General features: G+C 35.5%; 1 protein-coding gene across 2 annotated transcripts in view; it reads left to right on the forward strand.

Annotated features, from left to right (window-relative positions):
• The window catches only part of CSMD1 (CUB and Sushi multiple domains 1), a 1,835,848-nt gene that overhangs the window by 502,326 nt on the left and 1,308,171 nt on the right, over positions 1–25,351 (forward strand). For both annotated transcript variants that reach the window (XM_044760557.2, XM_070499942.1), the window contains one exon: positions 16,076–16,188. In XM_044760557.2, coding sequence (XP_044616492.1) covers positions 16,076–16,188 — 113 coding nt within the window. The remainder of the gene's footprint in view (positions 1–16,075; positions 16,189–25,351) is intronic.

Genomic DNA, 25,351 nt, shown 5'->3' on the forward strand with positions numbered 1-25,351 from the left:
AAACTTTATTAATTCCAACAAGAAAGCAGCAGAGCTAACACTGCCAGTCCCGTCTCTTGTCTGTGAGCTTGACGAGCTCAGTAAGCATGTTCTGCATGTCTGATGCACACCACAGGCGCCGAAAAAGCCCCATTGCTAAATGGGTACAAGAAGAGATTCTTCACTTCCACGTTGGCATGCACAGATTCTTCTGTTTCTCTCCTCTTATCCTTTCTTCTTTCCTAGTTAGCCTCTGTTTTTCTCCCAAGCAAAGTCACTCTACAGAGTTACACTGGTTGGGCCAGAGAGAAATGTTGAGATGGGGCTGGTGTGCGTGAGAACCGGGAGTCATAAAGCACAACTGAGAGGCGGTCGTTGGACACTTAGTTCTCTCCTCTCTCTCCGGATCTTTTTCTCCTTCCTACTTCGATCTCTGTGTGCAGATGTGTGTGTCATTATAAATGCAGTGGATTCTGTCTAACTAACTGCAGGATTCAGTATTCAATTGTCTAGAAGTTAGGTTCAGATTTAAGAGGGAATTCTCAATTTAAAAATATACTTTGTCAGATGTCACAGTGAAATAAATAAATTTACATATCATTTTTCAGGTCTTTGCATTATTTTCTTGGTGTTATTGAGACTTGGAATAAACTCCAGGGGGTCATTGCCTAATCCATTCACTTACCAGTGAGGAAGTCATTTAGGGCCTCACCTCGTTTTTCACAGCCAGGCTGTATGTTAGATGAGGATTAAGTAAAGTAACCCTCAGGTTCAAAAATAAAGCAGGAACCCTGTGAGTTATTCTAAAGCAGCACAGGGCTTATCTAAAATCTTAACATGGAAAAGTGGCATAGCTGGGGGAAAACAGATTGAAACGAGATCTTGATAGAAAAATTATACTAATGGATTTTACACTAGAAAGACAATTTATGGATCCTTATCACTCAGGTGGAGATGAGGCTGATAGCATAGATGTTTCAGGAGAAGAGGAGGATAACATTGGAGTAAAATACTTACAATCACATTTATGAGTGGAAAAATGCTGTTACTCAATGTCATTTATAAATGATGCTGTTTCTATTGTCGTAATAAAATCACATCAAGAGGATGTTATTTCATGCTTGTGGGCAAAATGTGCTTAGATTTTTGTTTCCAAAAGTGTATTACAGACTCTGTAATTATGAAATAACTTTCTCAAAATAACTTGATGCTTTGACAGAAGAAAGAGGACCAGTGGAATTAATTCTTGGCAAATTTGTTAAGATTTGGGGAGAATTTATTTTTTTCCAGAGGCACTTTTATTGGAGAGTACTGCTTGGTAGAGAGTGAACTCCCTCAGGAGAAAATTTTTATTTAGTGCCAACCAAGATATACCAAGTGTACTAAATCACCATAACCGAATAAAAGTCATCTCAGGATCCTGGGAAGAAATGATCTGCTAGTAACCACGAGATGAGCTATGATACATTTGAAGACACTGGGAGGCTCTTGATGATGGAAGCCTCTTAGGAAGGAAAGCTATACGTTAAACCTAAATGCAATGGTTTAATTGCATATATATTTTTAAGCACCAAAGCAGGCAATGTGATTTTAGAAAATTTCTCCAAAGCAGTAACGTTGTGTGAGAAACCTGTGCCTAACTTCTGGGTGAAATGTGGCACCCTACTTAGAAAAGAAGTCCTGCCATAGCGTTGCCAGACCACAGGGCGCACACAGGACAGATTTTGCATAAAGATTTGTTTTGTGGAACCAGAATAGTCGGTTTTATTAAAAAATTAATATCCATGATTTAAAAATTGAACTTGTTTTAGTTCTCCATTTATTCTTTCCGCCTGAGCCTGAAAAAATCTGGCAATAGTCTAGCTTTCCACATTCCAGTGGATTGACAGCCCATGACAACTGAAGCTTAGAGCACATTCTCCCATTTCCCATCAGGCCATGCCCTCATTTTTCTTACCTGCCAGGTGACCAGTGATTTGAGTCATGAGCCTTGACCAAAAGCGCAGATGAGGACCCCTTCATGTCATAACTTAACTGAATGGGAAAGGAGTTCCCAGTGAGTCAGAGTGTGGTTCTGATGGGAAGATCATGGGGCAATGTTCACAAATAGGCTGCAGGCATTCTCCTGGGACCTCAGTTTATAGCTGTAGGCCACAGTGAACATACTCCTGCCCTCCTGGTGTTTCCATCCCTTTGGACTCATGGGATTCAACTCTCATGGTACTCAGGATAGAAGCCATCCTTCTGTTCACTCATTCCTTCCTCAGATCTACTCTCTAAACCTATGCTTTCTCTGTCTCCTTCATTAATGCATACTCAGTCCTTCTGGAATGAAATGAGTCCTACTCTTTTTCACTTGTCTCATCCAACTTGGATCTATAAATTAAAGAATCTCTTTATTTTTCACGACTGCTAGGAGGACTTGGCAAAGGGTCTAACAGCTATTTTGAAGCAAAGGATGTTCTTTCTTCATCTGATAGAGGTACATTTGGTATATGTACGTGTGTGTGTGTGTTTGTGTCTATGTGTATACATATATCTCTATATCTTTATGTACACAGACAAAGCTTTTGAAAAGCAATGAAACCAGATGTATCAGGAGAAATTGGATAGAGTATTCTCATTATCAAGAAGTGACAGGGCTACTGGAAATCTCATTACATTTTCAAAATATAACCAAAGAGATTCATGTAAGAGAGACATGATCCTTTTAGAGGGAAAATAATCTGTCTGCCTCTCCCACAGAATTTCTGATAAGAAAGTTAAATATGCATTATATCATTCAACTGTGTTTTTTCCCCCCAAGGTTTTCAATTCTTCTTTTTAAGAGCTTTGTCCAATTATGTATGTATCAGTCTTCATAGGTGAGAAAGAAGCCCTGAAATTTCTGGAGTATGTATCTTGTTTGCAGCAGCTTTAATACATACACATTATTAAATGAATCATAAGGAAAATTTCTAGCTTACTGTAGGAAAAGTACATTATTACCTCTTCCTCCACAGATACGTAGACAGAAACACATATCTCCACTAGACATTTGAACATTTTATTCCTGAAATTAGTATGGAAAACCATTTCAAGATGGCACCGGTAAATCATTTAGGTATTCCTTCTGAGTTACTACTTACAAGGCAGGTAACAAGCTACCGAGAACTACTCTTAATTCCTCGCAAGCACTAGACACAAGAAAAAGAGGCTTTGCCTCTTCAGACATGAGGTGGTTGTCTCATTACAAGAGGGCCCGATTTTCCTTCTATAAAGTTTATGACTCTCCCTGTTCTATTGTGTGTATAACTTGTGGTTAAGTGAATGAGTACAATGGTACGTGAAATATTTTCTTAGGCTTTTGTCCATGTGAAATTTTACAGAACAGTTTATCGCTAGACTTTTTTGGTCTGTTAATAACTGCAACCTAGAATTGTTAGGAATTCAGTGTTGGGTTATGATAAAGGAATAAACCACAATGATTAAAACACTTTCTTCTTCTTAAATCAAACCAGGCTCAAATAGATGTGATAAGAGCTTTGGAAAGGGGAAAACAGACATGCCACGCCCACACCTGAAATTGTCTAATATAAAAACAAGACTTAGCTTTAATTTCTTAAAAACAATAACAACGAAGGCTTCAAATATAGTACTTCTTTAAATATCTTTGCTGCTGGGCCATTTGAATGACATACCAAAGAAATGAACAAATTTGAAAATATATGTTTAAAGAAAGTATAAGATATTTAATTCAGTCCTTGCCCAGGAGAGGTTAAATGAAGCTATGGTCCCTGAATTTAAAATCCAACACATTTTTTTGGCAACTAAATTATATAACATAAACATGTATATGTGTGTTCTATACATTGTGATAAAAATCTTTAGTTGAAATTGATACTGTGAGTAGATTTGTATCTGTTACATTAATTGTTAGAAATAAGTGATATGGTGAATAGAGCAGAAAAAAAAATAAGTACTATTTTCAAGGGGCAAAAGTTAACATATGGAAAAAATATCTAACTTTTAAAAATGGAATTTATAGTAATTTCGTTACTGAGTATCTTTCCCAATGATAGTAGAAATTTTTATTTGGTAAAGTATAGGTAGATTCATTCACTTCATTGTGTGTGTGTGTGTGTGTGCACAATTCACTCTTTTCAGAATTTTACCTACTTGCTTCCATCTTCTCTAGATGGTTTCTAAATCCAAGAATCTTAGACGACTCTGAAGTACCAAGAGTTGAAGAGACATCTGGTATCTACCTCCTCCTGATGCAATATGAGATGTAACTTGTCACAGTAGTCTTTTATCACAAGCACCCAGACCTGCTTGCAGAGGCCAAGTTGTCCACATTACTCATGCAATCTCATGTATTCAGGTCCATGACAGACATGCCTTTAACCTCTCTTGGATTCAGGAGTCTTTGGATGGTCCTTGCACTCTGATGTGTAATCATACAAACGTTTGAACTTAGACATACCCAATTGCACTTCTGTGTGCATTCCACGGTTCTCACCCTATACTCGCATGAGGGACTTTTTATGGGCAGCCACCCCCCCAGGACTTCACCTGCAAGGGAAGTCAATCTCACTAGCATTCTTCTGTCTACATTGCTTCTCTCAGGGACATACTGATGTCCAGGATCACTTTTTGCTCCCCAAATTTTTCTCGTTCCTAGACCAGGAAACCAGTATCATGTCTCCAAGGAAGGTGAGATCTTTCAAATTTACTATTTGTGGCATGAACCTTAAACCTTAATAATTTAAAAAATAAACAGAGCTGTTGATGCTCTGAGTCTGTTTTGGACCTCAAAAGCCATGAACTTGGTTCTTTCTTCATTACATCTGATGTTAATTACTTTCTGAAAAGAGATCCAAAGGGGGAAAAAGGGAGAATGAAACCAATATTTCAATATTTTATCCCACTGGACAAGTTGCCTTGAAGTCACTAAGTGGCAAAACCACTGGCTTACAAGGGGGATGAGCTATATTTTAAGTATGGGCTCTAACACTATATGTACAACTTTGGCCAAATCACTGAATCTCACTAATATTAATTTCTCTTCTCCATAAAATAAAAAGCTGAATTATCTGGGATTTAATGTTATGTAATGCTCCTTCCTACTTTAATATCTACCCTAATAAAGAACACTTTCCTAACCTACAACCAATCTTGGAAAAATTCTAATACACATAGTTTTCAGCAGATAATTAAACAGTTCATTTACAGAAAAGTGTAATCATTTACAGAAAAGTGTAAGTTTATTAACCAGAAATATAAAACTTAAGAATTCATGGACAGTACCTTCTGTTTTCTAATTATCCATTACAGGGATAGTCTACCCTCCCCCTCCCAATTAATCTTGGTCTTTCTGCTACATCTATAAGTGACCATAAGGTTGTTATTTTTACTATAAAATAATTCCTTTCAGGAACCTTATAGGGAGTTTTCTTCTTTTAAAATAAAATTACATAATCTTTTGATGACTTGGAAAACACATTTTTTAAAAAACATTTAATGTATATGTTTCTAATTTGTGGGCTGTGTCTACCTCTCTGAGTTGGAGAGATTTTATCCTCAGATAGAACTCTTGAATTCTTTTTCTTGAAACACTAGAAAGGAAGTTAGGAGATATTGGAGAGTATCATGAAGGTCATATTTTGTTGACATATTCAAAGGTTATCGAGAACTTTATGTGCATCACCATATCCCCATTATCAAATCTGGAGGGTAGAAGTAGAACAGCTGCTCTAAGACTTCCATGGGGATTATCCTGATTTGCTTACTTCCAGAATGTTCCTATTTATTTTTCTGTCTTTCACTGTAGACTGTAAGTTTCTTGAATGCCTAAAACATGGTAATCATTAATATATCTTTAGTAGATGTTCAGTAAATATTTTGAGTGAATGAAAAATTGATTCTGATTACCCAAGATCATACTTCAAACCAAACATATGGTAAAATTCAGGCTCAAATAAAGCAACTCAAGAGACATTCACCCTTAAAATAGTAACAATCATCACAAAATGGATAGTTTTTTGAAAAACATTAAGCCTCATATTTTATTCCGTGACGTGGAAACTATTCTAAGTAATAGTAATGGGACTGATACTTGAACATAACAGAGAAAGATGGATCCTAACATTCTAAGTGATTAGTTAATAGACAACGAACTGCCTTGTGGGGTCTTTATTTCTCAGCCTTGGATGCATTTGCATAAGCCCTGGGCAGAGGCTTATTGAGGTTCTTTTTGAGGAAATTAATTTAATCGGTAAAACTTTGGATAAATTAATCTCTAAGATGCTTGTTAAACTCTTAGGATCTGATTCTAATCTCCCTCCTAATGTTAGGCCAAGCCTTTTTTAATCTATATTATGCTGCTATCCACATTGGCATATGGTATGAAATGCAATATTATCAAATATTGAGTATTAATGTCAGTTTGGCAACATTTGGATTTACACAGATTTTCTTTAAAGCAATTATATTCACTGGAAAAAGATTTAACTTAGTGATTTTTTTCTAATTAAAATATATACTTGACATTTTAACTAAACTGTGGTTTTAAAGGTATCTGACATTTTAAAATCACAAACATTATATTATGTAGTGTGTACAATGTGTAATTTAGGAGTGCACCTCTGTTTAAGGAGTTACAACTTCGTCATTAATTTATGTGCAATTAAAGAATTCACACCAGTCTTCTGTTACTGCTTAGCATTGCACTGAATTTGCTTATTTTTTTCTTCAGCAATACTACTTCTAATATTCAAGACTATTGAATTTTATCATGATTGGAGTGTCTTGAATGATAGTGCAGTGCCAAATATTTTGGATCTATTTTTAAGTGCCATTCATCTTAGTAATTTCTTGAGAGATGGAAGAAGAAGAAACTTGTTCAATTCTGAAACTCATGTTTCTGCAGAGTGAACGCGTACTGAGAGTATAGAAGTTCTGCCACAAATCGTCCCTACTTTACTGAACCATCGCTCATCTCTGACAGGCAAGCTCTATCATTTACCCAGATCACTGGATGTCTGAGGGGAATTGCTTTCTCCCAGAAGAAAATGTAGTAAATGAGGTTCTGTAGGACAACAAAGATGCAACTAGGAAAAGATGTAAGGAGAGAGGCATGTTTGGACCCATAATAGCTTCTCGTTTTTTACTGAGAATGAAATGGATTTCTGTCATTATTGTCATAAACCATTCCCTTTCCTAACCATTCTCTTCTTCCTGCCACAAATGATTCAACTAGGGCATCAGATGAAAACCTATGCTTTGGATAAGGATCAAAGGGTTGTTTTCTACAGTGGCTACCAGGGCGTGGATGTTTGGATAGACACAGCCTCTGGGTAAAATGGACCCCTCTTACAACTCAACCTTCAGGGCCACTTGCTGCCCACATTGGCCAGACTGTGTGGTAATACCTGCTTAGTCTGTGTAGGCAATATTATGGCAGTGAATGTACTGTAAACAGATAGACATGTATTTGTGGCTTGATTTTCATTCCAGCCATCTCAAAGTGGCTTAACCATGTTATCACCTTAATCCTCTGAAATATTAATTTTCTGAGTCACAGTGTATGAAGAAGAAGTAAGTCAAATGTTCATAAGTTGTGCTTAATATTGGGTTTTATAGAGAGAAATGGGGAGGGGAAGACTAACTTTATTTTCTTTCTTTTTTGCTGTCATTGACTTACTACTTTATCAATACCCTGATTAGTTATAACTAGAATTAAGGTGGTTTACAAAGATATGAAGACAAATGGATGGCACCAAGGTAAGAATTAGAAGGGATACAAATGTATGGAATCTGTAATGATGCTACTATAAAAATTCACATGCTACTTAGGAAAGGCCGGAAATGGGCTCTACGTTTTCTTTTAGTCAACACTAAGAGAGAAACCTCAACAGCTCAGTGATTTACTGGCTGTTAAAAATAAGCTAGTTGTGGTGCCCGCCTGTTTGCACAGTGGTTAAGTGAGCACTTTCTGCTTCTCGGCAGCCCGGGGTTCGCCGGTTCAGATCCCGGGTGCCGACATGGCACCACTTGGCACACCATGCTGTGGTAGGTGTCCCACGTATAAAGTAGAGGAAGATGGGCACGGATGTTAGCTCAGGGCCAGGTTTACTCAGCAAAAAGAGGAGGACTGGTAGTTAGCTCAGGGCTAATCTTCCTCAAAAAAAAAAAAAAAAAGCCAGTTGTTCATAAGAACAGGTATTCGTCCTCAAAGAAAGTTAGATAACAGTGAAGTTTATCCCAAGGTTCCTCATGCAAAGGATATAAGTGATGTACTGAAGCGTGTCCTCAACAGCATATTTGCAGAGAAAATGGAGTCTCATCTGTCATTCTTATAAGATTACTCACTCTCAGCTAGTGTGATAGAGGAATGGCTATAAACATTGGAATCACAAATTTAGCTTTTGGACATTCTTTATTATCAACTAGATCAACTTATCATCTCCTACCCACCTCAATCAATGTTGAACTCCATTCTCTTGCATTCAAACATGAATGAGTCTTTTTCAGTTCATCTATTTGAAACAGACCATGTGTATATATTTTGTCGGAAATTGCTCATGTTAAACTCCTTCTAATGGGTAGTCATACGGCAATGTTTTGAGAACTCTTTCATCTTGTTACTTTTTTCTGAGCCAGTATAGCTTGACTATGTTCCTTCATGATCACAATTCTTTATAAAACTCAATTAAAAATCACGAATTTATATTTAAAGTGCTGACACATTATTTGATATCAAAACTGAGGTTAACAAATATTTAAAACTTCAAAATGGACTAAGTGAAATAATCCTCAATGATTTTTGTTCAATTTATTTTTAAAACCTAATGAGAGAATGCGTTGTTATTAAACACAACATTTTGGTTTGCTAGTAATTTGATTATTTAAATCTCTTAATATCTTCTTGCGTGCCTCTCAGTCCCAACCCCACCAATCTATTGTTTTATTAAAGTTTTTAATTTGAAATAATTATAGATTTATTCACAGTTGTAAGAAACAACACAAAGAGATCCTGGATATTCTTTACCAGTTACCACAAAGGTAGTATCTTGCAAAACTATAGTACCATAACACTACTAGGGTATTGACATTGAAAGAGTGAAGGTATAGAATGTCTTCCATCACCATAAGAATCCCTCATGTGGTCCTTCCATAGCCACACCCACTTCCTTCCTACCCCCACTCACTCCTTAACACCTGGCCACAAAAAAAATCTCTTCTACTTTTCAGTAATTTTGCCATTTCAAGAATGTTAGAAAAGAAAAATGGAATCACACAGTATGTAATCTTTCAGGGTTACCATTTTTTAAAATCTGCTTAATTCTCTGCAGATGCATCCAGGTGGCATATGCCAATAGTTCACTTCTCTTCATTGTTACCACTAATACATGGCATTGATGTATGACAGTTTATTAACCATTCATCCCTGGAAGAGAATTTAGGTTATTTCCTTTTTGATTATCAAGACTAATGCTGCTATTGGCATTTACTTAGAGGTTTTGTGTGAACATTCATCTCCATTTTGGGGAGTGGGGGGTAAATGCCCAGGAGAACCATTGTTGGGTTGTATGGTAGTTGCATGTTTAATTTTTCAAGAAACTGTCAAACTCTTTCCCAGCCTGGCTGTGCCCACTAGCAATATATGAGCATCTATTTTCTCCGAGTTCTAGCCAGCATTTGGTATTGTCACGATTTTTTATTTCAGCCATTCTGACTAGGTGTGTAGCAATATGTCTTTGTGGTTTTAATTTGCAGTTCCCTGATGACTAATGATGTTGAACATCTTCCCATGTGCTTCTTTGCCATCTGTACATCCATTTGGATGAAATGACTCTTTATGTCTTTTGCCTGTTTTCTAATTGGATCATTTGTTCTTTTACTGTTGAGTCTTTAAAGTTCTTTATATATTTTAGACACTTGTCTTTTGTCAGGTGTATGGTTTACATATCTTTTCTCCCAGTCTATAGCTTATTTTTTCATCCTCTTAACAGTGTCTTTCACTGAGCAAAAGTTTTTGATTCTTATGAAGTCTGATATCTAAATTTTTCCTTTTATGGATTATGCTTTTGGTGTCCAGTCTGGGAACTCTTTGGCTAGTCCTAGATTCTGAAGATTTCCGTCTATTTTTTTCTAAAAATGTTATAATTTTATATTTTAAATTTCTGTTCATGATCCATAGAGTTAATTACTGTATAGGATGTTAGACTTCGATCTAGACTCATTTTTTTGTTACTTTGCCTGTGGACATCCAATTGTTCCAGCACTATTTGTTGAAAGACTATCTTTCCTCCACCGAATTGCCTTGGCACTTTGTCAAAAATCAGTTTTGCATGTTTATGTGGGTTCATTTCTGGGTTCTCTGTTGTGATCCACTGGTCTGTGGGTCTATCCTTCTGCCAGTACCACATGATGTTGATTACTGCAGCTATGAAATGTCTTGATAAAGGGTAAACCCATTCCTACTATTTTATTCTTTTTTGAAATTATTTAAGCTGTTCTATTTGTTTTGGCTTTCCATATAAATTTTAGAAGAATCTTGTCTACATCTACAAAACCTCTTGTTGAGATTTTGATAGAATTTCTGTTAAACCTGCTTATAAAGTTGGGGAGAATTGACATCTTTACAATGTTGAGTCTCCCAATCCATTAACACGGTATATTTAGTTTTTTACTGATGCTTTCAGGAATGTGTAGCTTTTAGTATATAATTTTGTACATGTTTTATTATACCTAAGCATTTTGTTTTTTGAATGATTGTAAATGGCATTGTATCTTCAATTTTGGTGTCCACGTATTCAATGCTAGTATGTAGAAATACAACTGAATTTTGTATGTTCATTGTGTATTCTGTGCACCTGCTTATCTTAACTATTAGTTCCAGGAGTTTTCTTATACATTTGGCCCTCTCTATCCACGAGTTCTGCATCCAAAGATTCAGCCAACTGTGGGTCTAAAGGCCTACGATGGTTGCGTCTGTACTGAACATGTACAGTCCTTTTTTTCTTGTCATTATTCCCTAAACAATATAGTATAACAACTGTTTACATTGTATTAGGTACTACACATAATCTACAGATGATTTAAAGTATACAAGAGGGAGGATGTTTGTAGATTATATGCAAATACTACTCCACTTTATATGAGACTTGAGCATCCTTGGATTTGGTATTTGAGGAGGGGGGCAGTCCTGGAACCAGTCCCATAAGGATACCAAGGGATGACTGTAGATTCCTTTGCATAATCTATGTAGGCAATTGTATCATCTGCAAATAGGGACAATTTTATTTTTTCCTTTCTGATCTATATGCATTTGTTTCCTTTTCTTGGCTTATTGCAGGGGCTAGATCATCCAGCACGATGTCAAATAAAAGTGATGAGACCAGACATCTCCACTTCATTCTCAGTCTTAGCGGCAAGCACTCAGCCCTTCACACTAAGTATAGTATTAGGTGTAGCTTTGTAGACACTCTTTGTCAAGTCAGGGAAGTTTTCCTCCATTCACATTTTCCTGAGAGGTTTTCTCATGATTGGATATTTAATTTTTCAAATCCTTTCTTCTACATAGATTATTATAATCTTGAGATTTTATTTTTTTAGTCTGTTATTATGGCAGATTACATTGATTGGCTTTCAACTATTGAACCATCCTTAGATCTTGAAATAACAACGCTTGGTCGTGTCGAATCATTCTCATTATATATTACTTACTTCTATTTTCTCTTATTTTGCTAAGGATTTTTGCATCTGCATTTATGAAGGATGCTGGTTTGGTCTCCTTTTTTGCACTGTCTTCGTCTGATTTCAGTATCAGAGTGTCTCAGTCTGCTCAGGCTCCCATAACAGAATACCATAGGCTGGGTGGCTTAAACAGCAGAGATTTATTTTCTCACAGTTCTGGAGGCTGAAAATCTGATATAAGGGTGCAGCATGGTGCAATTCTGGTAGCTTGCAGAAATCTGTCTTCTTGCTGTGTGCTTATATGGCCTTTTCTTGAGTGTATGTGGCAAGCAAGAGAGTGAGAGATCTCTTTCTTCTCCTCTTTTTATAAGGCTAACAATCCTATTGAATTAGCATCCCGACTTATTTCATCGTGATTGCCCTTTAAAAGCCCTATCTTCAAATACAGTCATATTAAGGATTAGGGCATCAACATGTGAATTTGGGGAGCTAAAATTCAGTCCATAGGGTAATATTAGTGCCATAAAATGTGTGGGGAAGTGTTTCATCCACTTCTATTTTCTGGAAGAGATTGTAGAAAATTGGTGTTAATTCCTCAAATGTTTGGTACACATCAGTGCATTTGGGCTACTATATCGAAATACGACAGACTGGGTGGCTTATAAACAACCCAAATTTGTACCTCACAGTTTTGAAGACTGGGAAGTCCAAGATCAAGGTGCCAGCTCATCTGATGATTTTTTGGGGCCCTGCTTCCCATTTCATGGCCTCCTTCTCACTGTGTCCTCACATGGTGAGGGAGATCTCTGGGGTCTCTTCTTATAAGGGCACTAGTCCCATTCCTGAGGGCTCCATCTTCATGGCCTAATTACCTCCCAAAGGCCCCATCTCCAGATACCGTCACATTGGAAATTAGATTTCAACATATGAATCTGAAGGAAACACAAACATTCACTCTATGGCCATAGAATTCTACAGTGGAACCACCTGGGCCTGGAGATTTCTTTTGGAGGAGTTTCAATAGTTATAGGATTATGCAAATTTTCTGTTATATTGGGTAAGTTGTGATAGTTTGTGTTTTTAAGGAAGTGGCCTACTTCATTTAAATTGTCATATTTATGTGAGTAGAGTTTTTGTAGTATTCCCTTATTTTCATTTCTGTGGGTTGTCTAGTAACATTTGCTATTGCTTTCCCAGTATTAGGTCTTTGTATCTTCTCCCATCTCCTCCTTTTTTTTTTTTTGTCAGGCTTACTAGATGTTTGTTATGTTGATCTGTTCAAAGAATTAGCTCATTTCATTATTTCTCTCTATTTCTTTGTTTTTCTGCTTTCAATTTTATTGATTTCTGCATTTATATTTTGTTGTCTCTTGCTTCTGTTTGCTTTAGATTTATTTTGACTTTCTTTTTCTTTTTCTTGAGATGGGACCTTCGTTTATCAATATGAGGATTTTCCTCTTTTCTAATGTATGATTTTAGAGATATTAATTTTCCTCTTAGCACTGGTTAGCTGAGTTCTACAAATTTCAATATTTTTGCATTATTATTTTCATTCAGTTCAATGTATTTTTTTTTCCCTTGAGACTGCCTCCTTGATCCATGGGTTATTTAGAATGTACTGTTTAGTTTCCCAGTGATTGGAAATTCTCCTGTCATTTTTCTCTTATTAATTTCTAATTTGATTCTATCGCAGTCAGAGAACACACTCTGTATGATTTCAATTATTTTAAATGCAATGAGGTTTGTTTTTATGGCCTGTGGTTTGGTGTATCTTGGTATATGTTCTATGGGCACTTGAAAGGAGTGTATATTCTGCTCTTGTTGAGTGGAGCATTCTATAAATGTTGATTAAATCCTGTGAGTTGATGGTGTTGGTGAGTTCTTCTATATGCTTGCTGATTTTCTGCTATGGAAGAAACTAAACTCAGTCTTTTTGTTCTCCTTTCTGAAGGCAGTGTCTGTTTCACTGAGTATTTTCTGGGTTGTATTTGATAACATATAAACACACAGCAAAATGACTGCTTGTATGATCAATGATACAGAGGTATCTTTTTCCACTTATCAGTCATTTAGCTCTTCATGTGAATGGAATCTCTGGGAGTGACTTTGATTGTCACCGAACTGGGAACAAATCAAAGGAACTAATGTGGCTCTTCAGAGATCACAAGGGAAAGAATAGAAAAGCACATTTTGTAGTTCCTGAACATGATTGCGAGCGGGTGAGAATCCACATAGAGCTACAAATCCTACAGATAGGATAAGGTGATGAACCAAAAGATAGAAATGACCAAAGGAGGACCAGAGGAGGAGCAAAAACGACGAAGCAGGCACCAGGAGCTCAAGGGCACCTGAATTTTCAGAGATAGAGAGGGAAGTTCGTCCCCAGCACGTGGGTCTTCTCAGGATTCCTGGTTTGTATCTTCTATTGTAGAACATACAGCAGACTCGGGGAGAGTTTGTCCTCTAGACATCTCATGATCCAGTGCACTGTTCCTGTGGCATGCTGCGCATCTCTCTTTCCCCAGAACACTGCTCTCAAGTCAGCTGAAACTCACACTGTTTCATGAAAGAAATAGAATTAACCAATTGATGGTTTTGTTTTGTTTTCGTGTTTAAATTCACAAATGTTAGCAACATATACACATACTTTTTTCCCAGATTTATTGAGATCTTATTGACATATAACATGGAAGTTTAAGGTGTACAACCTAATGATTTGATACACATGTATATTGTTGCGTGATTATGACAATAAGGTTGGTTGACACCTTTGTGCTGTCACATAATTACCATTTCTTTTTTGTGGTGAGAGTATCTATGATCTACTCTTTTACCAATTTTCAAGTATGTAATGCAATATTTTACTTGTAGTCATCATGCTGAACATTAGATCCCTAGAACTTACTCACTTTTAGCTGTAAGTTTGTGCACTTTGACCAGCATCTCCCCATTTCCACCCCGCCCCCCGCCCCCCCCCAGGCCCTGGCTGGCCCACACCATTCCACTCTTTGTTTCTTTCAATATGGCATTTGTAGATTTTACATATAAGTGAAAACATACAGCATTTGTCTTTCTCTATCTGACTTATTTCCCCAGCTTAATGGCCTCAAGGTTCATGCATATTGTTGCAAAAAGCAGGATTTTCCTCTTACAGCCGAATACTATTCTATCATATGTACATACTTTGCCTGGTACTTATAATTTAATTAGGAAAATGACTTTAAAGTTGATTTATAAGAAATTATGGCTTGGCAGTAGATTATAGCCATCCAAAACCAAAAAAATTAGAGACTTTTTTAAAATAAAATTGAAGTAAAAACAAAAAACTAATTGAAACGAAAGCCTATTATCTTGTGAAGCCAAAAATAACATGCAATGGATGTTACAGGCATTCGTAGAATTATTCTATTACTTAAATTTGATCTTATGTTTATTTTTTATCTCGGTTTTGTCATTTTCCTTGTTAATCTCTTTCATCATATTTGGGCATAATAATTCATGTTGATTAGGTTCAGAGTGTTGATTTTTCAAACTACAATGGTTATAACGAGGAATTTAATATCATAGACCTACTGGCAAGCCAGAATGTTTCCTGTGAGGGATGAAAGTTCAGGGCGATTCCTTTTGGCATCGTAGGTTTATGTTCAGACTACACTAAACTGCAAATCTGTAGACAAACTACTTACCTAGGAAAATTTAGGTAAAATACAAATTGGTGAAGCCTCTGTTTGACCTTTTGAAAAGCTGTTAGTTCCTAAAGAATTAAGCGTATGATTATACTAGTTCACTCATTCAGAGTTCTGACTTTATCATCATTAAAATTTCTAAATATATCCAAGCCCAGTGATAGTTGAGAAGCATATCTTAGAAGCCAAAAGATTTGTCTTGAAACCAAATAAAATCAATTCATTTGACCTCTGCCCAAGGTGGTAATAGATTTCTATTTGTTATGCGGTGTCTAGTACGTTTTCTTTTCAACAGAAATGGCCTTTCATTTGGGGTAGATATTAACAATAAGCACATTAGCTATGAGATGTGACAACCCGCCATCTAATAATTTAGGAAGAAAATAAACTTGAAAGCACAAGCAAAAGCGTGTTGTTTCCTGTAGCACATATGAGGATGACTTTACATTGTTTTAAGTTCCATATGCTTTTTGAAGACAATGGTGTATTGTACAAATCCTTCAAGAAAGAATCTTCTCAAAAACTGTTGAAATAAACAAATTCTGGTACTTAGAAGTACTTAATTTCAATTACTGGGCAAAGTCCTGTGTATGGATCTTGTAAGTGTTTAGTGACATATCTCAAATAAATATACCACAGTGAGAAGAGGAATGAAATATATACATCGAAAAATCTTCAGTAACAAATTCATGCTTTTTAACCATATTCATGTCTCTTTTGGAATTCAGGTTATCAGGATTTCAGCTGCCCTCCTCCATAGTCAGCACGGGATCTATCCTGACACTGTGGTTCACGACAGACTTCGCCGTCAGTGCCCAAGGCTTTAAGGCCCTGTATGAAGGTAGGACACGTGCTGTGCTTTGCACACATTTACTCTCCAGATGACCTCACGCTTGCCTCTCTGGATTAAAGATTTTAATGAAAACATAAGCTGCTGTTTCACAGGTGGTTTAATGGTGTGAATGTTCGACATTTATGTAATATATTGCCTGGAGAACACTTCTTGCTATAATTGACAAACTTTCTAGCACAAAATATGTGTTTACAATTTTTCTTTATTAGTAGAACTCTTTTGGATTAGATAAGTGATTTTTCTTTTGACATGCAGCAGAGAAACTGAAAATTTTGAATCCTAATTAACAGCACTCTTTTTCTGTGCAGAATTCGTTTTTAACGCAGAAGCATTTTCTTGAAATTTTTGTTGGACAATAATACTGATACTGCTTAAGTAAAGGAAATTTCACTAAATGAGATTTTGTTGTCAAAGTGGAGACTTTTAATTGAGAAAATTATTTTGGTTTTACTGTTTGGTCATTGCCAGGCATGGGGATTGGGTTCTGTTTATTTTCATAGTTTCGGATTTTGTTTTGCTGTAATTATTGAACCAACTTTGTGGCAGAAATATTAAAAATTAGAAACAAGTTCAGCCTTTGATAGAGGAAATAATACGGATGATCTTTTCAAGCACTCAGCTTTAAGAAATTGCACCAGTAAAACTTTAAGTGTCAATGCTGAGGGGTGTCTTTTTTTGTCTTGTTTCACACAGACATTTTAAATGTTCTTTCAAGTGTAATGCGAAAGCTGTTATTTTTAACAAATAAACTCCAGAGACCCTGAAAACAAAAGAAAGACTACAGGTTGGGTATAGGCCAGTCCCCATTTACAATACACCCGGATTACATCGGATGTTGTTCGGTGTTGAGTCCTGTCTGCATATGTCCTTATTTGCACTACTCAGTGTACTTGGGCAAAACTCGTTCTTTGTGGAAAGATAAAATCTACATATGCTTTGTGCAACTGTATTTAGCTACTATGCACTTCTCAGAAAACATAAGGTAGAGCGTCTTCTTTGCACAGATGCATAAGTAGTCCAATTTATCCTTTTATTTAAAGTTTTGCGTGGTACGATGTTTAAGATTTTATACTATGCTTTTTTTTTTTGCATTGAGTTAACATTGGTTTATAACATTATATAAATTTCAGGTGTACACTATTATATTTTGATTTCTATTCTGATTTCAATGTTTTCCAGGACACTACGTTTGTACATAAACCAGCATCAGTGTCCTGAAAGGGTTAACCACCTTTAAGCATATTACTGACTATTAGGGAATAAGTTAATACTTGTAGAGTAACAGCCTAATTTAGGATTAATAGATTTTATTAGCTTTAAAATTTGCTTATTTCTGCCACTTCCTATATACTTTAAATTCACGTAATTTCTTTTTCACTTAACATTATAAAAGTGTCTGTAAGGAAATTCATACTAGTTGCCTGTGAAACTTACCTTGGTTGATCAACATACATTGAGATTTGCTCAGAAAGTTGTTAAAGTTTCCACATCTTAGAAATCTTGGCAATTTTCATCCCTTTGCTGGTAAAGTTGGTACTTGAGTATAGTGTCTTGCTGAACTTCCTAAGATAAACGTAGAAACTCTGTTGATGTTGAGTGATTGCAGAATGAATAATTCTATTGAATCTCCCTGGGCTGTTGTTGTTGACATTACTGGTTGTCATAATGGCGTACAAAACGATTGGTGAGATTGTCTCTGTTAGAAAAATATTTATGAGTTATTAAAAAAATAGAAAAATGAGTAGAAAAGTGGACAGGACCATAAGTTAACTGTGTTTTTAAAAATGTTGATATGTGGAAATGCTTTTTTTTTTAATTTATATTTTAAATAGTGATGTTACAGTGGAGTCTGATATTTACAACTAAATGCAAGCCTTTATTTTTTAGTAAATTGCTTTGTCAGTGAAACAAAAATTGTATCCAATATCTAACATCTGTATTTTAAAAATATTTCTCAGTTAGCTTAAAGGTCCCCCGAGAAAAGAATTTGTACTATCTGAAGAAATAAAGCTAGTTATAGACTAAGCAGAAGATTAAACACTAGAGAATTTACCTAGAGGAGAGTAGAGCTTTCAATGCAAATGCCAAGTGAGTTATCAATGGTATCAGTCCCCACAGGGAATTTAGATACAACCATCACTTTTCCGAGGTAGTGTCACAGGAAAAAGTGATATTTTATTAAGACAGTGTATAAGATATGCAAATACACCTATTCAAATGTAATATAAAGCAGAAGTAATGATAATCCTCAGAAAAATATCTGCAAACAGAACATTGAATCCTTTTGATGATTCAGATTTCCTTCTTTCTCATTAGGTTTTCTTTTGATAAGATTATCCATCAAGTAATTTATATAAGCCAAGTAATATACGAAAACTTTGATGTATTATCCAAGAGCTCCTAAGAAAACAGTTTAAATATAAAATACTAAATCAACTTTTTTAAAAAAATCATTTTCTCTTATCCTTAAAGTAGTGCTTTTTTCTTCCAATTAAAATTAGGATTTATCTAGTATTACCAGATTGATGTTAAAATTTTTAAGTTCATTGACTTGAATTGGAGAAAATCTTCTAAATATTAAAAGTCTGTCTAAAGTGAATAGACTCGGTAACAAACTTCGTAGGCATTGAACTTTATAGCCCCCTGGCAGTAATTTGGAAAAGGTACTATTTACAGAAATTATTATTCATACCTGGAAATATTAAGCTACATAACAAGTATGGACACAATAAATTAAAATATTCTAATTAATATATTCAGTCATTGAATTTAACCCTGAAAATTAAATGGAAATATTTATAAACTTTCCACTATTGTTACTCACATACTGTAATTGACTCTGTGAAAACAGAGCCCTTCAGGGTCTATTGAGGAAGTTTATAGATTGTTGGTGAAATGAGCATATTTTAACCCATAAATACAGAACAATAAAATTGAAGTTAGTAATTTAATAGGGTGTTTTGTAATATATTATTTGCTAGTTCCATCACTGAACATTATTCATCATGACAAATTAAAGAATTTGCCCAATTTTCTTCGGTAAATTTAAACAAAGTAGTGGAATTATGCCTAATTTACAATGAGATAGATTACTATCAAAATTCCTATGCATGCCCAATATTGAAGTACTGTGTAAATAAATAGCATTTATCCATGTATTTCTATTTGTCTACCGTCTTTCATCAATATCTCAATTACGAAAAAAAGTTATTTTTTATTTTGTCATCAAGTTTGTGATTTAAGAAAAAATCATGTAGGAGGTCAGACAATTGACATGGCATGTAAAGACATGACAATATTATGTCATGACAAACAGGCATGACAAGGTGTGGCAACCATTAGACTTGAGGACAAGGAGAATAAACCAATTTGGCGACATATGATAATCTAGAGACTATGCCCCAAATGACATGTCACTCTGATGCTTTTTTTATTTTTTCACTTTTTAAAAGGGAATGCCTGTCTTTTTTAACGCTTTTTCTTATTAGTGACGAAATAAACTGTTAGAAACGTGACTATATGATGAAAACTCTTGGACACCAAACTTTGGTTATTTTGGTTCTGCAGTCTGATTTACTTGTAAATGAAGTTTCTTTCATTAATGCACATCTTTATTTTTATCTTGAATTTTATTTTGAATGTTTCATAGACTGGTAATTTTTTATTCATTGACTTAATAATTTAAATCTTGATTATAGTTTAAAAATTTAGTTTTCGTGAATTATTGAATATGATTTATTTGAATTTTTAGATTTTTTTGTAGGTGAAATAAGTTTCTTTGACAGTAGTTGTATTTTTTATAATCCACGATTTTGTGTGAAATAGAATTTTTATGTAAAATATAACTTATATTTGGATAGAAAACAATAAGTCTATGAATCAAAATAATGAGTCCAATGTGAATTTTCTAGAATCAATACTTGCCTCATATAGAACATTTCTCAATGGTATAGGACAATTCCATTGATCGGGAGCTAAATTTTCTTTGAACAATCGGCAAAGGCTTTATTCATGGGATGGCAGGTTTTTTAAAGAAATGGGAATGAAAATCATATGCACATTTTGACATAGGTATTTGCATTTGCAAGAATCGTTTGGCTAGGGAGAAAGAAGGTTAGATAGGATTCCTATCTAAAGCAAAGCCGATATGAAATGGTAGAAACCTATTTTCTTTAAGCTTACCTTAAATATGCCAGCTGACATAGTAGTTGAAAAGGGAATATTTTAACTACAAATACTGACAGTCAAATATTTTGATCATGAAATACTAATTTTACACACAACATTTATCTCAGCTTCCCCAGGTGCCACCTTTGAGTACATTGGCCTTAAACTTTACACGTTAAATCTATAAATCTGAAAGAGTCGAAATCCATTTTAATGAAAAAATACTGGAGGTATAGTGAGGAGGAATTCAAATTACTAAACAGTAAAACTTTACTTGTGACAGGAAATTATGTTTCATAGAAATAGCTCATTAGTTGGACTGGGAAAAACAATGGCCCATGGAGATGGTTTAAGAGATTCCCTTGGGTTATAAAATGCTCTTGTTAAGGAATTCTTCTCTTTCAGGTTTTTCTTTTATGTCTTGAAATCATTCATTTTATCAATTATAATATTATGTTCTGTTTACTCAGTTGTATGTATCTCTGTGGATAGACAGGTAGATGTGTCTAGGATGGTAGTAACTCTTATATGCATATTTTTTATTAAATCCTTACAAGATTCTTATAAGTGAAGTAAAATTATCTAATATTATCAGATAGAGAAAGGGAGGTAGTGACCTTTAGTAATTTAGTTTGCCAAGGTCTCATAGCTATTCAATAGTGAAAGCAGAAATTAAATACGTCTACCTGTTTTCAGAAGTTGTAATTTTTAACCACTTGCTATAGATCCTTTCATATACTTAGCTTTATTTGTGTGTTCAGACATATGCAAAAGCACACTCATGAATACATGCATATATATGTGTGTATATACACATGAAGAATTCCATTTTTACGTATATATACAGGTACAAATATATATATATACATACACATATACACACACAGTGTATATGTGGTTGTGTGAGTGGACTCACATATCTACTCACTCATTCTTTCTCTCATTTATTTACTAAACATTCATTGAGCATCTCCCAGAGACCTAATACTAAGTATTATGAATACAGATGATAAGAATGATGCCTATTCTGAAGGACTAGTAAAGGTGAAAATGGCAAAATTCAATAGAACATAGAATGTAATTGGTGCTAATAAGTAGTTATGGTGTTTGACAGGATCAGGCAAAAGAGAGAAGGTCATCTCTACTTTCAGGCCTGATAGAGATCATTACAGAATTGATGCTCGGGCTATGTCTCAAAGGATGCATTCAAAGAGCTCGTGTCTAAATGCCTACTTTGTGCCAGGCACTGAATAGAAGTTCTCCAGGAAGATAGATACTAGAAGGATCTTTGAGTGAGGAAGATTCATGTGCAGAAATATGGAGAAAAATAAATTATTTTCTTTAAGAATTGTAGGCAGTTTGGTTTAGAGGAGAAGAGAATGCAGACAAGAGGACGCTGACGCAGGAGAGTCTGGACGGGCAGCAGAGGGGAGCATCTGTGGGCCTGGGGTCTCCTCAGAGTTCACAGGGGGCCTGGAGCATGGCCCTCCTGGAGGACCTCACAGTTAGGAGGTCAGGTTTATTTTGTTACATCCATGGGATGGAGCACTTCCTCTGTGAGAGCCTTAAAGAAAAAGCTGAATTCTCTTCACTGGACTGTTAAGTAAAGTGTAGCATTTTTGTTTGTATAAGCTTCCATTTTACAAATTTCTCATCTGTTGGCTTTGAAATCATAGTTGTGTTGTCTGAAATGTACTCAGAGGGAAGAGGGATAACGTGGATAAAATGAATTCTGAATTCTTGTAGCACTTTTTAACTTTAGCCGTTAGATGGCACTTAATATGCCATCTCTCATGGTCATTTTTCTTTATACCCTTGAGGGCAATCATGGACTCTAAGAAAAACTTGAATCCTTGGCGTTTGGCGCAAACTAAACATTCCAAAATATTTTTTGATAAAATTCTGCACTCAACCTCAACTTAATTTCATCCAGTAGTTCATATTTTTTTCCCTCGAAGCCTAAAAGGAGAACTGCTAGTAAGTGTCGCAATTAACTGATTAGAATTTGATTTTTCTCTCTGGTTTATGCATCCTCTTATCCTGAATTTTCTAAGAAAGCACTGACAGGATTTAAAGACAAAGAGAAGATATGACTGACAATATACACATGAGGTTCCTCTTTAAAAAATAATGGACTCAAATATAGGCCATTAAACCTGTAAAAACTTAAAATGGATTAATTTTATCTATTGTACATTTATTTTATGAAAGCAAATGGCTTACATTTTCATATACTAGTTATATTTTCACCAGGGAAAAGTGAATCTTGGCTCCAACACAGACCTTTCATTCTGGGTTTCAATAAGTCATTAGCTCCAAGAGTGGGGTGGAGTTTCTTCCTATGAGTGTGTTTCTCATTGGCAGAATATATTCGGCATTTCTCTCTGACACATCCCTCAAGCAGAATTTTCTTTCCTTTAACATCCATGGATCCGGATTTAGAAAGAGCAGCTAGATTATTACCCTTCAAACTCAAAGCTTTATTTAGAATGTCAGCACTGATTTATTTCTCCCTTGAAGTGATTATCCAAACTCAACCTGAATTAAAGTGTGGAACAGGAATGACCCACCTGGCAGAAGAGAAATGTTCCAGAAAGCAGAAAGTGATGGCGAAGGAGCAGCAGTTAACTGTCCATTAGCTGACACTTTCACAGTCATCTGGATTCATAACAATGACTGAGGCTGAAACAAATGGGAAACTTCTAGAATTACTTTCCTCTTGACTGTTTAGGTAATCTAGGTTGGTAAGCCTGCATAAGGACACACCTTGAGTGAGGACACTTTCACCTTGTTGTAGCAAGCAGAGCTCTCGGTCGCCATGTTAGCCCTCTAGGCTTACTTGCCAGAACTTGGGTATATTTTTTGTCCTCAGTTTGCAGGAATATTCAACAATAGGTACCTAGAACCTCCAATCAAATGTTTTAAAAGGACACTTGAAAATAATTATTTCTGTTAGTAACATCAATACTGATGTCTCCGAAAAGCACAGTCATAAGAGACAGATGATTACTTTCTCAAAGTTCAACTTTAAGACAATCAATTAATGGGGCAAAGAAGAGAGATACAGAGTCACAAAAAGAAATGAGTTTAGCCAATCTAGCAAGGCTTATATAAAAACCTGTGGCTATTGACACATCTGATGAAAGAATGAAAGATAGAATAAGTGCCAGAGACGAAACAGCGCCAGAGGCAGAGCTGTGAGCAGTCAGGCTGAGCCAGGGGGAGAGAAATGCTTCTGATCTTTGAGCCCCACAGTCCACTGAACAACCATCCCCATTGTGGATGTGGATGCAAGGAGTCAGCTTTAAGCATTCTGGTCCATTGTAAGCCCATCCCTGTCCTATAAATCTGGCTTTCTTAATTTGAGGGTCATGGATAATCTCAGTTTCTACGAAGCTGTAACATTAGACACACAATTTTGCATGTATTTGGGTTTTTCTGGGGAAAACATTTCGTAGACTTCATCAAGATCTCAAGAGTTCCATAAATAATGAAAAGGTCAGAATGACTTCTGTCGATTAATGATATAAGCTCTGCTCACTCGAGGCATCAAACGTTCTTTTATCTGATTTCTGCTGCTTGTCTTATTTCTTATTCTTGTTGTTTTGATTCTGTGTCTCAGCGAGCAACCTTCTGGTTACAGTTTGGCCTTGCATATATGCCTAGAGTGGAAAAAAAAAAAAAGACTCTCATAACAATGTAAATAGTCGAGTTCCTGTGAATTGAATTTATGAATTTGGAATTTTGATTATCTATATTGGTTCTGTGAACTTGATTAATTTACATTTACCCCTGGGAGATGAATCTGTTCTTCGTACCCTACAAATCTAGTTTCTGATTCAGTAGGAGTAGATCCCTGTAAATTCATTAAGTTAATAAATTCTACTATGATGTCTATTGAGAGATACTGAGTCAGTCTTTCGCATAGCAACACACTGATACACATACACACCCTTGTTATATTGCTGTGTACAGTTTTCCTTCAAGCATCATCAAAAAAAGCATTTAATTCAAAGAGCTAATACTATAAAAAGGCTTAGTTTTAATCCTATGTGTATTGACCTAAGCGGATGTCCATGACACATGAAGTGAAAAAAAATGCAGTATGATCCTACTTGGGTAAAAATATTTTTAAAAGTACTTATGTAAGTCTGTGTGCGCACGTGTGTGTGTGTGTTTCCTTGTATACGCATAGCATGCACACATATATGCTTCTAAGAGGATTCAGAAGAGTGTAAGAGGATACCTGAATTATTAATATAATTTACTTTTGGGAGGAATTGGAATGATTAGGAAGAAGGATTGCTTGACTTCTCTTTGTGTAATTGTATTATTTAGCTTGTTGCAGTGAGCATTAAAAAAATCAAATTATGAACATCATAAAGAAATTTCTGAAGATGATGTGGAAATTAGTAATCTTACCTGGAAATTGAATGAAAAGTGGAACCAGGTAATTTAAACTCTTTCAATATTATTTTCAAATGGCTAAATTAATAGTTTCTATCACCATCAAGCCTTGGCTCTCTACTATTTGGGTACTAGAAATGAAAAGTTAGGGGTAATTAATCATCTAGATGTTTACCTGTGGATGAGAGCATGGTTCTTAGGTCTGGGTTTAACCCAGTCCCCTATCTCTATAAGTGTGACCATTGGACAAGGTCCTTACACATTTATACGTCAGACTCCTCATTGTAAAGTGAAGAATGAATAGTACCTACCTCACAGAGTTGGTCTGAGCCTTACAGAAGATTAACTACTTAGGCTGTTTGGCTCAGTGCTTATATATAAAACTTTTAATTTTTTCTTCCAGTTTTGTGGGATTGGCATAGAAGATGACCTCAATAAGTGTAGTGTGCCATTATTTCTTCTAAATTGTGAATTACATCATTTTCTTCTTTAATGATTAGATCCCTCTCATTTTGTGCTAATGTCCTTTTTGCTGTCACATTCCTGGGACACGTGTGTCTACTTCAATCCCACCTTC

The sequence above is a fragment of the Equus asinus genome, chromosome 27 (genome assembly GCF_041296235.1).
Source record: "Equus asinus isolate D_3611 breed Donkey chromosome 27, EquAss-T2T_v2, whole genome shotgun sequence".
NCBI lineage: Eukaryota > Metazoa > Chordata > Mammalia > Perissodactyla > Equidae > Equus > Equus asinus.